The 18,257-nt window shown below is 34.5% G+C and overlaps 2 protein-coding genes across 2 annotated transcripts; both read right to left on the minus strand.

The window, feature by feature from the left end:
- Positions 1 to 3,366: 3,366 nt before the first annotated feature.
- Positions 3,367 to 4,053, minus strand: LOC138874547 (secreted RxLR effector protein 161-like). Its single transcript, XM_070153167.1, has 2 exons — positions 3,918 to 4,053; positions 3,367 to 3,827 (listed from the first exon to the last, which is right to left on the minus strand). Exons 1-2 carry the CDS (start codon positions 4,051 to 4,053, stop codon positions 3,367 to 3,369), a joined length of 597 nt encoding a protein of 198 aa, XP_070009268.1.
- A 7,071-nt stretch (positions 4,054 to 11,124) lies between these two features.
- On the minus strand, positions 11,125 to 17,455 carry LOC104230767 (serine/threonine-protein kinase haspin homolog). Its single transcript, XM_009783643.1, has 15 exons — positions 17,372 to 17,455; positions 17,158 to 17,290; positions 16,971 to 17,060; positions 16,060 to 16,150; positions 15,323 to 15,918; positions 14,450 to 14,573; positions 14,178 to 14,287; positions 13,661 to 13,772; positions 13,383 to 13,475; positions 13,227 to 13,288; positions 12,998 to 13,128; positions 12,846 to 12,916; positions 12,712 to 12,764; positions 11,955 to 12,021; positions 11,125 to 11,565 (listed from the first exon to the last, which is right to left on the minus strand). The coding sequence occupies exons 1-15, from the start codon at positions 17,385 to 17,387 to the stop codon at positions 11,440 to 11,442; spliced, it is 1,875 nt and encodes a 624-aa protein (XP_009781945.1). The 5' UTR covers positions 17,388 to 17,455; the 3' UTR covers positions 11,125 to 11,439.
- Positions 17,456 to 18,257: the final 802 nt, after the last annotated feature.

Below are 18,257 nucleotides of genomic sequence, written 5' to 3' on the forward strand. Positions count from 1 at the left end.
AAATACGAAAAAGATGGCTGGTATAGTAAAACTAGCAGGTAAAGCCCTGCATCAATAGACGACCAATAACCTTCTTAGTCTAACTCCTAACTGGCTAGTCTCACTCTATTGTGCTGTAGAAATATTCACAACTCTCCCCTAACCTACAATCTTAATACTCGACTTCCATAATTTCCTGTCAAGGGCCATGTCTTCAGTAATCCTAAGTCGCGCCATGTCCTGTCTGATCACCTCTCCCCAATACTTCTTAGGTCGTCCTCTACCTCTCCGCGTGCCCACTACAGCCAGTCGCTCACACCCCCTCACCGGTGCATCAGTGCTCCTCCTCTGAATGTGCCCGAACCATCTAAGTCTTGCTTCCCGCATCTTGTCCTCTATGGGGGCCACGCCCGCCTTCTCTCGAATATCTTCATTCTTAATCTTATCCATTCTTGTATGCCCGCACATCCACCTCAACATCCTCATCTCCGCTACTTTCATCTTCTGGATGTGTGAGTTCTTTACCGGCCAACATTCAGTTCCATATAACATGGCAGGCCTAACCACTGCTCTATAAAACTTACCTTTTAGTAACGGTGACACTTTCTTGTCACACAAGACTCCCGACGCTAACCTCCACTTCATCCACCCCACCCCTATACGGTGTGTGACATCCTCGTCAATCTCCCCGATCCCCTGAATAACCGATCCAAGGTACTTGAAACTACCCCTCTTGGGAATGATTTGAGAGTCAAGCCTCACTTCAACTCCCGCTTCCGTCGGCTCAACTCCAAATTTGCACTCGAGGTATTCCGTCTTCGTCCTGCTCAACTTGAAACTTTTAGACTCAAGAGCATGTCTCCAAATCTCTAGCCTCTCGTTGACGCCGCCTCGTGTCTCGTCAATTAGAATAATGTCATCAGCAAATAGCATGCACCATGACCCCTCCCCTTGAATATGATGAGTCAGTGCATCCATCACCAGGGCAAATAGAAATGGGCTGAGCGCAGACCCTTGGTGTAACCCCGTAATAACTGGAAAATGTTCAGAGTCGTCTCCTACTGTCCTAACCCGAATCTTAGCTCCATCATACATGTCTTTAATTCTGAAAGATTGAGTTCATAGTACTAAAATGTAACACTTGGCAAAATTGCAGACAATACTACATGCATATAGAAAGTAAAGAGTGGAAACCTTATCTTTGAAAGGGGCAAAGGATCATGCTGCCTGATTTAGTGATCAATAAAGTGAACATAAATCACGAGAAACTAAGATTTCAATTTTAATGGAGATTATATTCACTAGATAATTTCATTTTAAGCTTTTATAAGTAGAGTTATATGGTACATGCGTTGATAATATACGTAATTGTGTAACCATCTAATTTAAATGTTTAAGCCGTTAAAGAGAGCACACTTCTATTTATAAATTATATCTTCAACACGCCCCTTACGTGAGTTGATTCTTTTTGATGACCAAACACGTAAAATTATTTTGATATTGGGTGGCGATGAGACTCGAATCCAGGACCTTTGCCTACTTTGATATCATATAAAGTGATAGACTATCTCACCTAAAAGCTTAAACGGTTAAAAAGAGTATATTTTTATTTGCTTAATTATGTTTTCAACAGTGATAGAATAATCAAGATATGCATAAATTGATCTGAATATAATAGTATTATTTATTATGTATAGAAGGGAACATTGATAGTGGTCGGTGGAGCCATGTTTTAGCGTATACAGAAAAGGATGGGAGTGGCAACCTGAGACCAGGATATACCATAATATTCTATTTTGAAGTAATTCACACTACTTCTACCCCTGATTCACTGCACCTTTTGTTTTCTTCACGATAATTAAGGTAAAATCCGAATTCTATATACCTTAATAAAAAGAGATCTAATGTACGTTCAAAATTTTTATATCTTAAAATAGCTTATACAGTAATTAATTAATGCTAATTTAGAATAAACTAACTGTTGGGAAAGGTGACAAAGTGTTGGGACATACTCACATACATACAGAAAAATCGAAGAAGGTGACAAAGGAAATGGAATTTAAGGAGTAGATAAAATGAAAAGGAACCTTTTAGACAAATAGCTGGCGGTGTTTATTTTTTCTATCCAATATATACTGATTATACAAGATTATACATATTTGTCGGATAAATTATACTGATATTATACATCTGCCGGATAAATTTGACCTGAGGAAGATTTTTAACTACAAAAAGTGACAAAATACATATAACATATTAAGAAGTGTAAAGAAAAAGCTTCTCTCTGAAAAAAAAAAAAAAGATAATGTAACATATTTTTGGACAATTATTTGGCTGAGTGATAAAATCAAGAACCAAGGTAGATAAATTATCAATTTTGTCATTTTGGAACTCAATTGCTATATCAGCCTATTGTCATAGTTTAATTTATACACGTGCTTGATATATATATATATATATTATTACATAGTATTTGATTATTCGACGCTGAGAAACGTCCGTATCTTTGAATTTGAGGATGCAGAATGAATTCAAGTTTTCTAGCTATTTTCTTCTCTATTTCTATTTAATAGGATCCTTGAGAGAAAAAATTTGGTTTACCTTTTGTTGAAATTCGAATATACATACAAAGCCAATGCAGCGAAAATTATACAATGAACGTATTTTCAGCCATAGTTGTTCAAGTGTTGTTGAATCGCCTTGTAAAACTTTGACAGAAAACCTAGGGAGTCTTCGAGTCTGTGCTTATCGTAGAATGCCGGACTAATGGAGTCACATACGTATTTATAGGTAGGCTAGGGACTCTTAGGCAAATACTTTAGCCCTAGGGACTTCTCCATAAATTATAATTACCCTAGAGACTCCTAATATATGGTAATTTCTTTCCATCAAAGAAACTACCATATATGCATAACTACAAAGTATTATCTGATATATTATTTCCTTTGGGAGACAAGGTAAATAATTTATTACCTTATATGTGGGCCACACTAGAAGTCTCTAGAAGAGACGGTTATTTCTAACATTCTTCCACTTGGCCCACATACTAAAATCACATAATCCTTTATGAGAGATAAACATATAATATGGTCATAAACTTTATCACTCAACTAAAAGTTATGCAACAACCACTTTAACTAGAATATATTATTATACGAATTATGGCGGTCATGTTTTTAACAAACACTTCCTTCCATGTATTACAATGAACAATATATTCTAACAAAGCGTCTAACAACTTTACGAATGACCTAATATAAGTCATTCAGAGTTCAACTTTATTGATCCAATGATCATAAATAATACATGAAAAACCCAAAATGTGCACTATCATGTATGTCAAAATAAACATAATGTCTAGACAAACTGTTAGAGAGCAAAGCAAGACTAAATTGAGCTACTAAGCCCCATATGGGTTACATGATCCTTGAAAATATTAGCCGGCAGGCCTTTAGTCATAGGATCAGCAATCATCAAAGCAGTACTAACATGCTCAAAATTCACATCTTGCTTCTTCACATAGTCTCTAACCATCAAGTACTTTATGTCGATGTGCTTGCTTCGGCTGCCACTTCTATTATTCTTAGAAAAGAAAACTGCAGCTGAATTGTCACAAAAAATTCTCAATGGCCTTGAAATGGAATCGACAATTCTAAGGCCGGAAATAAAGTTTTTCAACCATAACGCCTGTGATGTAGCTTCATAGCATGCTATAAATTCAGCTTCCATTGTGGATGTTGCAACAATGGTCTGCTTGACACTTCTCCAAGACACAACACCTCCATCAAGAAGGAAAATGTATCCTGAAGTAGATTTACCAGTGCCTTTGCATCCACCCAAATCAGAGTCTGAATATCCAATCATCTCCAATGGGTCAGAGCATTTGTATGTGAGCTTAAAATCCTTGGTTCCTTGCAAATATCTCAAGACCCTTTAACCAGCTTTCCAATGGTCAAGACCAGGGTTACTTTGATATCTGCCAAGCATTCCTACCGCAAAAGCAATATCAGGTATAGTACAGCCCTGTGCATACATAAGGCTCCCAACAAGCGAAGCATAGGGAATGTCTTTCATTTGCCCCTTTTCCAATGTATTTTGTGGACATTGATTCAATGAGAATTTGTCACCTTTAATTATGGGTGACATAAGAGGCTTCACAAGCCTCTTATGCCAATGACATAAGAGGCTTCACCCATATCCTTCATCTCAAAATTATGGATAAGGAACTGTTTAGTCTCGTGCAACAATCCCAAATCACTACTTGCAAGCAAAATATCATCCACATATAAGACTAGAAAAATATATTTGCTCCCACTTATCTTAAAGTATATACACTGATCCATAATGTTCTCCGTAAATCCAAATGAAGAAACAACATTACGAAAAGAAACAAAGTGATCTATAGTGACGTGGAGCTACTCGAGAAATTCCTGGAAAAGAAGATAGGGACGTGCTCATGAAAATAATATTAACCTCTATTATCTATGGTCTAATCAGGATAGGGTTTTTTTTTTTTTTTTTTTTAAACAAAGTGATCTTTTCTGAAAGCAGAAACAGCGGCAACCCAAAACAAAGGAAAAATTCTCCTAAAACAAATAGATATTGCAAATAAATGGAATTGGATGCTATGTCAATTTTTATAACTCGGCTAGATGCGTACAAGTGATGTTGCATATTAAATAATACATCTCATATCAAATTTTGTTTTTGGGAATTTTGTTCTCATAACCAATGATTTAGCTATAATTGGAGGCATACAAATTCTGCTAAACCAACTTAGATTTAAACCAGTATTATTAAGATAAATCATCATAATTTATATTCTGGAATTGTGCTCTAATAACTTGAGCAAACAATCTTGCAAAAACCAAACTGCAAGTTGATAACAAATGCACATGTGACCATAGAATAGATGCATCTATTAAAATCATATAATAATAAACGGTTCACATGGCAGGTGACTTAACCCATATATTTATCACCTTTTATTTGTTCCAGAAATCAAGGGATTCAATCTCAACCTTTAACTGGTATATCATGAGAATAAGCATCGCAAGAGAATTCTTAAAGAAACTTTTATTACTTCAATATATGCCAATATAATTCTCAATTAATTTTTCGCATCATAATTGAACCGAGATGGTCAACTGGTCATGCCAATTAATATTTGTTTTAGTAAACCTCTAGTTTACTTGTGGTATATGATTCCAGCATCATGCTTATATTTTTGTGTAGTACAAATAGAAAGAAAATCGGGTAACCTTTCATATTTACCCGGTATGATTATAGAAATATGAAGATATTCAATCTTTCTTTCATTTATAGTCTCAATATGCCAACCACTTTGACTTATACATTTGAAACTCAAAAAGTTTCTTTTGAGACTTTACAATATCAATGTCATGAATAATTTTATTCATCCGGATAGTAACAAATTAGTTTTTCCGGAGCTCTTAACAACTTTTATACTACAAGATCTTGTATCATACCATTCATATGGTAAATGTCTCCTTCACGGAGAAACTTATATCATAATAAATTGTCATGGTCAGAATCATCATAAGCAAAATCATTTCTTGCTTTAATTTTGCCTTTAATAACTTTTTATAAGGCATGACAAAATAACTTTTGGCGTATCACATGTACGCGACCAATGACATATTCATGTAACCACATAATAATATTTATTCTCTTTATTTCACTCAAACCTCCCTTAGAGGTGAGTTGTGTGGTATTCATATAATCATGAATTGCATGTCTTTATTCATTACTTTTATCATATATTGCCACATTCAACTTTAGGAATGGGTTTGCATTTTCAATGCTTATCACAAGTCACATTCTCTTCAAGGAATGGATCATAATCAGCGACGTGCTTTATTATTTTCATATCAATTTGATGGTAAACATTGCCTTCACATTTTGAAGGACTATTTTGAGAACCCTTATTGTTCTTCTTTTATAATCATAGTGCTGATTATTATTATTTTGATATTTGGAACGGCCACGTTCATTGTTCAACCACTTGTCTTCATTGAAACTTATTATGCACTGCTATCACATTTACTTCAAGAATGGAGCAAATCAAGTGGGACAATTTTCATGCCTTTTCATGAAAAATATATTATTTTTCTTTAGTCATCATTATATCATCAATATGGTACATTGGGACTCAAACCCAATGTCTTACCAATATAAAGGCATGTTAGACCATAATAAATTGGGACTCAAACCCAACTCTTATCATTATAGAGCATCAGGACTTGATCCCGATGTCTTACCCTCAATCAATGGTATAATAGGCTAAACAATATTGAGATTCATTCTCAAGCCTTAATTTCAATCACATGCCAAGAAAGTTATACACAACTAATTTGCAACTTAGCAAATCAAATTTTCTTTCTTAAATAAGTGTACAAATCTCAAATCAACGTAAATCTTTATTAATTATTTGTAGCATCTATATGAAATACAACGGTTTGTAGTCAGAATATTTCTTCTAAATTCTATTAGAGTTTAAAACGATCATAAAATCATTGTCATAATATTTATTGAGTCTCTCTAAAAAATATTGTGGTTTTCAGGGTATACCCTACCTATTGGATTTGATTTAACGCCATGACTTTCCTTCACTCAATTCAACTAAGCAATTAGTGAATAAATTTATCAAAAGTACACTATATAGGTAACAACACATATATAATACTAATACATAATTATATTACCTGAAAAGTGACATTATAGGTAACAACTTACCAGTTGTAGCTTGTGCATCATTCATATAAAATACTTAAAAATGGTAAGTCAGTAGCAAGCATCAAGTAGGTCATGGATACTCAAAAATACCTCTTCTAGTAGTCATACTAATCATTGTTTGCTTTCAAATGATACGACCATAAATTATGAAGTATACTTTCTCAATAGCTGGTTTGTTTTCCAAATTTCAAAGAAGTAATTAATCAACCTAGATAAAGATGTGAAGTATTTCTTGTTTTCTTCAAGATGATTTATGCTTTTAATCAGTATGTCCAATTTTTTATTCCTTTTTTTTTGTACTACATGCAAGTGTAAAAATCCAAAAGGAAAAAAATATTCATCCAAGTAAAAGAAAATGTTTAAAGCGGCAGGACAGATTGAAGATAGTTAACACATAAATATGCATAGGACAATTTATATAAAATATCCTTGGTTACCATGACATGCATCATATCAACAATTAACTGCTACTATGATTTTCACATATAGAACTTCGAAAATTTTATTCCATTCATGTGATATAAAAGATGTAATATTAATATGTGCTTATGCAATACAGGTGTAGTACGAAGTTGTGTGCATATGAGATTTTAGAGGAATGACAAGTGTAAGATAATAATACCTTCTTACATTTCATTACTTACCATATGTAGTTTCTCATTACATTTAACCATGTGATGATATGTATAACTTCTAATTGTAATCTTTCTGGATGTAGGAAATTTTTTGTAGATATATATATAATTGGTTAGAGACTCGTGCTAATAACGTGTTATGAAATATAACTCAATGTAATAATATGGAACAAGGAAATAAAAGCAATTTAGTAAAACATGAACAAGAAATGGAGATAGAGAGAAGGAAGAGATTTTCTTCTTCAATTGTATGTATTTTCCTATCTATTACAAGGTCTTTATATAGGTATGAAAAGTGAAGAAAATATGTAATGGAATATGCCATTGAACATAGAAAATATGTCAATGAATATGTCATTAACCATTTGAGAGAAAGATCATGGAGAAAGAGTAGACAACCACCATATTTTGATTTTTATCATAAAAGTTATAAAAATATTACTATATTATAATCTTATTCGAAACGAGGTAGTCAATGTGTTGAGAATGAAGCCTCAATTGCTAAGTGACACTTCAAAATTTCTAGCAACTCAAAAGTTATAAAATAAGGCAGTGACTTAATTCAGAAGGTGCGAAACAAAAGTTAAATAATATGATAGTCCCCTTGAGATTAAACATATGAGTTGTGGCCCAAAAAGGTTCAATAAACAATTGATGGCAGTAAAGGAAAAGCCCATATAAAATATCTCAACATTTATCTTCTCTATGAAACTTTCATATATAATTGTTCAGAAATTACAAAGAATTATGTGGTTCCAGACAACTTAAAGCGATAATTAGAACTATGGAGTATTATTTTCACGCGACAAGTCTTCCCACTGTCATAGTTCCAGAGCTCTGTCATGAACATCTAGGCAACGATACTACGGGATTTAGTACAAACCAAAACCGACAACGACTAGGATTTGCAAAGTTAGTTTGTTTTTAGATTTTCAATTTCATCCCACTGTCATAAAAAATCTATGGAACTCACTAGTACGTTGTCCATACAATTTCAACTAGGACGAGACACCGAACAGTACAATTAAAGGATGGCTCTGATACCACATGTTGAAATTTGAATACACATACAGAGCCAACGCAGCGGAAATTATACAAGGAACGTATTTTCGGCCATAATTGTTCAACTGTTGTAGAATCGCCTTGTAAAACTTTGACAGAAAACCTAGGGAGTCTTCTAGCCTGTACCTATCGTAGAATGTCAGACTGATAGAGTCACATACCTATTTATAGGTAGGCTAGGGACTCTTAGGCAAATACTTTAGCCTTAGGGACTTCTCCATAAATTATAATTACCCTAGGGACTCCTAATATATGATAATTTCTTTCCATCAAAGTAACTACCATATATGTATAACTACAGAATATTATCTGAAATATTATTTTCTTTGGAAGACAAGGTAAATAAATTTATTACCTTATATGTGGGTCACACTAAAAATATCTTGAAGAGACGGTTATTTCTAACACTTTATCTTGGTCATTGGACAAAAACAAGAACAAGGTAGGATTAATTCCACTCAAACTCTACAAAAAGGAGGTATGTACTAATAGTATCATGAGATGCCCTTGTCCAGATTCATGTTGATGACCACAAATTCCACCATTCTGCTCAGCAAAAGGAAAAGTTGAATCGCAGGTACAACCAATAAAAAAGTGATTATGGTGGGTATTGAAATGTCAAAAAAATTCGTTTAAACGGTCAAAGATAAATCAGATATAGGTTTGGTGCATCACAGGAATTGGAGCTGCTGACACTTTCCGTTTGCCTTTTTATCTGTTACTCCTTTTCTTGGCAAAAGGAAAGGGCAATGATTTGGAATTTCAATTTCTCGATTTAGACTTAAACATGCATATTTTGTCGAACAAATCATTCACAGAGAGGCATGGATCAACATTAATAGCAGCCTTATGTTGTATTTTTACCATATTTGGTATAAGAAGCTTATTGGCCCCGATTAATTCAAATTTACAACGAATATGTTCACTAAGCAGCGTAGAACACTTCATACCAAGAAATTTTATATTTATACGCTCGAACCTGAAGCCTTCTGTTATAATTGAAGAAATTTCATCCATCCTACTATACCCTTTGATCGTCATCATCGTGTTATATAAAGACTTGTCGGCAGAAATGGTTCCTGGTAGTAGTAAATTAAGTTGGATCCTTGTCTTTTCTACTACTAATTCAATAGGAAAAAAGTGAACTTGAAAATTAGCTACATCATGAAGTGGGCTTAAGAATATAAGGTCACGAGTATTCTCATTTTTTAATATTATTTAAACAATAGTTAATAGAAATGACATCTTGTTGTGTCCAAAAGTATAGTCTAGTGGTCAATGAAATGGGTGAAGAACCATAATATTTCAAGTTCAAACCGTAACGGAGACAAAAAAAACACTAAATTAATCTTGTCATACTTGCTACTTAGATATAATCACAATGGTAAGTGATGTTGAATTGTATCAATGGAACCAACGCTTTTCGTTTAAATCTGAAAACAAAGCGTAAATTTATATTCAAAGGAAAATAGAGGAAATAAAGAAAACAAACAAAATAAAATATGATTATCAAGAATTAGTGCATTAGCTTTAGGACCGCTGGCGTATAAATTATAGTCCAGAAGAGATACATGTGCTGAGTCTGCTTTAATAAAAAGGTTATTTATGATCATGCAACCAGCTTTTAGGAGGTTTTTGTGGATTCGGTTTCTCTTTTTGCTCTAGTTGTCTGGATCTTACAATATGGATTTTGCATCTCCATTTAGAATTTAAGTTTTTATGTAGTGATAGTACAAAAAAGAATTTAACAAATTAATTTGAAAGATAATTGCATGGATTTATATTTTATGCACTAACAACTCTTCGTATCAAATATGATGACGTAACTTAATATAGAGTAATAACTTGCCGAATTAGTTAAGCTTAAACTTTGAGTTTATAATCTGAAATAAATGATAAATAACCTTTCAAAATATGTCAAATCATACAGGGTAAACGAAAACTTAAATCCTTCGAATTTAATATGCCAAATCAAAGTATCCATTTCCATGTGAGCAAATTCGTAATCCCTTAAATCTGAGTCATCCGACAGGTGAAAAGATTTGATCAGCCTATCTAAATTGAATAAACAACTAACAATTAGAAAGAAGTCTGCTCGTTCTTTTCACAAAAAAGCAAAGAGATAAAAAGCAACAACCAATACAACATACTAGTAGCTTTTTCTTTGTATTGCTTTCAAATTTGATATTTAACTAATAGGTCGGCAGAAGTGTTATAGTTACCCTACATAAGTATTTTAGTCAACTAATTAAAAGGTCGAGATAAGTGATATAGTGTTATAGATAAGGTAAAGTCAAGATAAGCGTCGCTCAAATTGTATATTTTACAAAATTGTTTGTGTTTTGTAAAGTTAAACGGTTAAACTTTGTGATTAGTGATGACGAAAATCACGAAAGTAAAAAAGATCCAATACAATTTGCCGTAAAGCCGGGAATTGCAATAGATTTCTTGTCAAGTTTTAGCTTCAAGCATACAGGACAAAATATACTTACTAATAAAATAATTGTAAGGAACCACTATAGTTTCAACTTTGACGAAAGAAAATTTTGGGGAGAAAAGATGATAAGCATCGTCTGCATGAGCTGTATGCCCACAACTTCTGGGACAAAGCACGAGTGCGACCATTTCCCTCTTCTTTTTCTTTAGAAATGGTGTCGGACACTTCGGCTATTCCATCAAATACGTATACAGATTTACCTTCCCACCGCGGCTTAGACAAATGGGAAAAAGCTACAGTAATTCAGAGTAAAAAATTGGCAACCACACGAATTCAATGTCCTATGAGGGATGCTCATCATATCCCAACTACTGGAGATCCACTAAGGGGTCTTAACATTGTTTACTATCAAAAATATGATACAGGAAAAAAATGAAATAAAATGAAGACAGAAGAAGAAAAGGAAACCAAGTTGGTTTCTTGATACAAACCTCCCTCTAAAAGATCACTTTCAGAAAAGATCAAAGGCACAGCAAACAATACTTATTTTCTTGGGTGTTCTTTTGCCAGTCAATGCTGGAATATGACGAACAAGTCAGAAAAGAAAACATCTGATGTTGCTTCTCTTGCTGAACCATAGCTATTTAGGCGCTTTTTTAGAGAGCGTAGATCCCTCTCATCTTTGGAGGTCCTTTCCTGCAACATTTTCATGAAGTTAGGCCACTTAACTTTGAACCGAAAAGAATATACTATGAGCTTGATTTAAATCCCAAATTATTAAATACCAGACTATCAGGCAAAGGATAACAATTGGAGGAAATTGACCAATCAGTCTGATTTTGTTTTTTATTTTTCATTGAAGAGCATGGAATTACATGGTCAAAATAATCTATTAGAATATCAAAGTGCATGCAGCTGAAATTGCAGCAACGGGATGCACATTCCAACCAAATACAACATATGTTAGAAACAGAAAGCCAATTGCATAAAATGAGGACATACTACCATGCATAATACTAAACAGTTTCGACAAGGTGATATGAACTGATAATAACACGGAACCAATGTTGTCATAGAATACTCACATATGATTTCTTTAGCAGCAGTATATCAACCAAGTATTGTAGCCACAGCACATTTGTCTTGGGGAAACTGTACACGCAGATTAAAAAAAGAAAAGAAGGCAAAAGGTCAAATCCCAGAGTCAAATAATCCAGTCACTAAAGCCTTGGTGATTTGCATAACGAAGATACTTCTTAGGTGCTAACACTGAGGTCTGAAATTCAGCCACACCATAATAGAATGCTACTTCATTTATCAACAAGTGATGGTCCATGAGTTCTATAAGAAGAACAAGAAGAAACAGACCAGTCCACAGTGTTATGACAAAAAACAAGCATGATTCATCTTTGGCAGTTATGCTTTAGTACTAGAAACCCATTAACCTAGCATAGAACTTTCATTATGGGTGAGTTCCTCTGAGTCTCCACTTGAAAATGAAATCCATGAATGTAAGACAAACACCATCAAACAGGAAAGCCTCCCGCTGATGGTTTCCGTGATTTAGAAAATTGGCCACCAATACTGTGTGCCAGAGGTCATTAAGCAGCAAAAGCTAACTGATTACAAGAGATAACAGAACTTGCACGGTTGTAATTTTGGTTCAATTCAAATTCTCTGACAACAGCTTACACAAAATAGGATGTTATTTGAGTGGTGAACTCCAGACATCTAACATGCCAACAGTTTTAAAATGGAGAATTATGAATAATTTTGTGGCAACATAACCTTGAAACTGAAGAAATATACACTATCGTTAGAAAGTGAAAGGAGTATTTATACCTTCCTTCCCAAAATTCGCCTGTGACATCTCTCATTTTCCTGTATGTATCAGACTGCATACATGCCACAAAACAATGAAATATATGAAGTATTAAAACACCTGATGATATATGGGACTTCTTTGGCAGTCATACCTGTTTATCTCCTTTTGGACCTTCAAAGAGTTCAGGGTCTGATGACAGGTCCAGAAAAAGTATGTCTTCACCTGTGATCAGTACGTACATGGATAAGAATCTCTAATCAATTCAAGTACAAGATTGTGAAGGGATAAAGAAAGGGTGAACACCTGTATTTATCCTTGAAAGAGTGAAGTCAATTATCGAAACCAATAATCCATATGTTCTGACATGTATTTCATTTCCCTCTAGAGTGAATTGCACCGTATCTAAACCTTTCCGACGTAATAGAATATTTCCCCTATGATAAGAAAATTATTAGCGCACAGAAAAGTTCAACAAAGCATTGTCCTACTCTAGATTTAAAAAATGACAAAAATCATCACATGGAAAACGAACCAGTGCAAATCGCGATGTTCAAATTCATATGCAGCTTCAGATACAGCCAAAGCAAGAGTTATCTGGAGTGCAGATTTTGCAGTCAAGCAATTGATAATGAATGAGATATTTGGTTAACATTTAACAATGCCAAAAGAAAAATATTCAATCACTTGCCTGGGCCAATAAACTCTTCGCTTCGTTAAAGTTCAAGAGCACAAAACTCTCAAGATCCTTACCTCCATGTTCTTGAACAAAGACAACATAGCACTGGAAGGTATGCAATAGCTAAGTCAGTGGCACTTAAAATGGTCAAAGTAATTATCCCCTGACTGCAAGAAAAATATCAATCTGCCTAGACACAAGATCCACTCAAAGAATAGAATATAGATGAACAATGGGAGGCAACTATTAGCAATTAGTAGAAAAGGAGTAAATTGTGCTTTGCAAGGAACCTGTTTTTCTGGAAATTCCTTAGGATGATCATTTTCTGAACCATGCTTCCCATCCCAGTCTTCCCACGCTTTTAATAGAGATGCATCATAATGGCCTTGGCACACCCTCATGCTGTAGAAAGGTGAAACCAATTGTACATGAGTGGTCAACGATTGCTCTTCTCCTACTTTAAGAAATAGTATACAAAGAGTGCAGAAAACAGCACGCAGGAAGAACTTCAGTTTTACTTAACAGAATATCAGTCATTAGAGGTGACAGTTATATATGGATGATTTTTTCAAGACTTATTACTGATAAGGTTTTTACAAGAACTATTCCTCATTAGGTAGCAAAAGTTAGTAGTTTCATGACAGATTCTGAGGTTAAGCACAAGTTTAAACCAACACAGGCAAATTAAATCACACAGGACCTTTAGATGTTCCTAAACACAGATTTTGTCTTGAAACAGAGGTTCAGAACAAGGACCAAAAAGTTAAAAAGTTGCTTTAAGATTAACTAAGAATATATAAAACTTACTCCATTGTCTGTATAAAGGTGGAACAGGAATTCAGGAGATGACCCTCATGAGCTCTTAAGCTATTGAGAGTACCAGAGAGTATGACCTCCTCAAGTAGTTCTTCTGATTTCTGAAATGTATCAAAATACAAATTTCGAATCAGAGTGACTTAAATATTTTCAGAAAATTGGTTGCTTACCCTATGATCATATGCATGTTACTTAGGCTGTATCTCAATATAATGAAATTGGAACCTATTCAATTGCACAAGAAATATAATTGAACTGGATACCTTTTGAATTTCTCCATTTACTCGTAAATCTCCATCAAATGGGACAATTTTGAAGACATTTTCGCCAACCTTAAAGGCCTCACCAAATGTGCCTTCGCCCACCTTGGCAATTGTTTGTGGCTCACTGCATTTGACATAGTTCAGTTTACAAAACTAGATGCTTTGAGAAATTAAAATTAAGAGCAAAAATCAGGCTGAATTAAGTCTATTGCCAACACAAATATGAATTTGATTCTTCATGAAAAGGAATGGGTACTGATTGATAAGGCCAAATTATACAAAGTATTAACTAGATAGCCATTCAGATATAGTTCAAAGCTAAGATCACATGCACCAAAAGAGAGCACTAGTACATGAGTTTATAACAGTACTAAGCTAAAGGTGTTCCGGTCAAGGGAATCCATATCTGTATTTATCCTCAACCATTCTTACATGGTTCAAGAGCACTATTAGGAGCATTCTCACCAAAAGTATAAAAGATAACGAGTTAGAGATTAAGAAGCGTCAGCCAGATCTACATCTAAGAGTACCAAGGTGGACAACATCTTTCGTGCAACTATACATTATATGTTTAATGATCCTAGTTAAGGTTTTTCAAAAGGCAAAGTTGACAGTTTCTAGTGATAATTGTATCAGCTGAAAGAAAATATACATTATACGTTATATGTCTAATGATCCTAGTTAAGATTTTTCAAAAGGCAAAGTTGACAGTTTCTAGTGATAATTGTATCAGCTGAAAAAAAATATCATGTTAAACTCGCTGCTCCACAAGTACCAAAGACAGTACAAATCTGACTAAGAAGAAAGATATGCCTAAGGAGATATTTGATTTGAGGAAGTAGAACAAAAGTGGAAGTGTCATAGGAGCCGCACCAATACTTTGATAGTATCTCCAGTAGTGTTAAAGGAGCAGACTGTCCGCATGCTGCCAATAGAGCCAAAAATGGATCCCAAGTGTGAGCATCCACTGAAGACGGCCTGGAAGTCAGAGAAAGTTTACTAACACCAACTTCAATATCTTCATAACCTCCCTCATCCATGGGACATATTTCTCCAATGCCTGTTTCTGATAAAGGCCGCCCTCCGGACACATCTTCATCTCTGGAACCAAAGTGTTTGTTCTGGGTGGAGTACAAGCCAGACGGAACTTGTAGTGATTTTTTTTCAGGGGTTTTCACATTTGCGGATCCATAAATAACTCCACAAGCAGATTCTTTGCGTGAGGCTGGGGTTTCTAATATCTTCGATAGTGAAGCTGGGGGTGCATAGGTATGGTTAAGTTTCTTAGAAATCAACCATTTCTGTAGAACTGAGGACAGACGTGATATAATGATAGCGTCAGTTTGGATGCCTGTAGTCCATGTAGCGCATTTGTTTGGGGAGGGGCTTTCTACCATTAGTTCGAAATCATCAACTTCTTGAAAATACGCTCTCTCTTTATCATAGTTTGCGGCTTCAACTTTTTTACCCTACAAAGTATGAGGAATTAGAAATAGAAGACATGTGATTTTGTATGATAAACAAAATATTAGCTAACTGATGCCTTTTGAAAAGAAACAACAACTACATGGCGGCTTTGCAGGAGCTGGGAAATTTTTTCAACAAATTACCCTTGGAAGAGGTGGTTTTGCTTTTCGTCCAGGCTTCCTTTTTTGAGGATGTAATTCGGCACATACAGTAGCAGCAACACTAGTTCTCCCTCTGTCAACAAAATAAAGTGAAAAAAGAGAAACCCCTCAATAAGAAAGACAAAAGTGGAAGAAACGAATAGCTAACTGGAGTTCGCGAATATGACAAAGAAAGAGAAGGTATGTACTAGGAATTACCATGATACATAACAGGGTGAGGAGGGGTTATGGATTAAATTAAAAAGTGAAGTCAAAGCCCCAGTAAATTCATCAACTTGGGGTACCCAAAAAAAGTTCTTAACAAGGAGACTAAACATACTGAAAAAAATCTGAGAACTGTTTACATCTTTAAGTCTTAAATCCATTTTAATGACTGAATGGGAAACGGATAGATGAGACAAATTTTCTTTGCAAGTAACAGAATCATCTAGGTCGGGTAAGTTTGTATTGTTCTGGCAATATGTTTCCTCCAGTGAGCTAGCCAATAGAATAAGCTTTATTGCTAAGTACAAAACAATGAAGATATACTGCCCAGACGCTGGAGGTAAGGGCTCTCCTAAAATGATACATGGAATTTAGACAGCTTTTAAGCTCTTACAGGAAACATTCTTCAAAATTACTGATTGTTTGTCGTCATATTACTCATATACTACACATCTTAGTATAGACAAAACTGTTGCTTGTTTCAGTAAATCTGAGTATTTGCTTCCTAAATAACCTTATCCCAGATTATTTCCATTTCTACTAAGCTAAAACTACTTATAAAAGAAAAAAAGTGAATAAGCTAAAACCACTACAAGGACAATCCTTTTAGTATCTCCAATGAGATTGATTTTGACATCAATGGGAAATTTAGGGGGGGGGGGGTACCAAACTAGGGCAAAAGGCAAAACCTAGTAGAAAGAGAACGATTCCAACTGATTCGTTTAACAGGGAGAAAACTCAGCCGATTCTCGTAACTAGAAGTTGAATTTGATAGCCTCCTGAAAACAAATCAAAGTAAAAAAAAGTTAAAAACTTCAGCGAGCCACCAAAAAAAATATGGAAATTTGAAAACTGAAAAACAATATAAAGAGAAACCTGTCAGCATCTTGGGGAATAATATGGGATTTTTGGCGTCGATATACAACAGCAAAATTTGGTTCCTGAGGTTGATCGGAGGGACAATCAAATTGAAGTTTTTCAGCAACTATGAGTTCTGCCCACAAATCAGCTGTGTCTCAAATTCCACCATGTTAGTACTACGACCCTGAATCGAGATGGAAAATTAATTGGAGGAGTGAAGAGTTTTTACCCGCTCGAGAAGTCATGGTGGTGCCGAATTTTGAAGCTTCGAATTGTAGTACCGTTGCAAATCAAATGTCTTGTCAACTGCAACTTAAAGTCTGTGAAGAAATTTCAAAGTGGGGAGGATTGAGCGGGAAGAGAAAGAATCCTTCGGTTTTGGGCCTGATAAATGGGCCTATCGGTAATCTTGACTCTGTATACAGCCCAAAATGGACGCCTACTAGACTTGGACTGCATGTCTTTGTAATGTCTGGGCTTAATATCTCAAGCTTAATAATTGCAGTGATAAATTTGCGAAAATAGCACGGGCTAGTCAGTTTTCGGACTGGTAATCAAAAAGGGAATCTTACAGAAATATCCCATATAAATTTCAACTTATCATCCTCTAGCAATTAATCATAGACTTACCAAAACTAGCCAAATACATATAAAAATTGAAAACCCAAATAAATAAAGTTCTTTCTCTACAAGAACCACACGCAAGGATCTCCTTCAATATTTTTAAGCATAATTAGCAACATTAGATGCAAGACGAAAAGGAAATTTCATGAATGAGGTATCAAATAAGGTGATTATATATATATATATATATATATATATACACCCAATTTTTCCCAAAAAGTATTTCAAATTGCATATATGTCTTCAAAATCATGCATTGATTAGCAATTGATATTTTTTCACAATTTTTTTATATTTTTATTAATTTATCCAGCATTTTATTTTCAAGAAATAATTACAAAATTACCTCACAAATGATTTCAAAAGCATTTCTTGATGTAATGTATTATTTTTTATTCTATTACGACTAAATTATTTCATATTAGCCAAATTGGCACCCTTTGGCTATAATTGCAATAACTTTGCAATTATAGCCCAATCATATGATTTTG

This window comes from Nicotiana sylvestris, chromosome 1 (genome assembly GCF_000393655.2).
Source record: "Nicotiana sylvestris chromosome 1, ASM39365v2, whole genome shotgun sequence".
NCBI classification, from domain to species: Eukaryota; Viridiplantae; Streptophyta; class Magnoliopsida; order Solanales; family Solanaceae; genus Nicotiana; species Nicotiana sylvestris.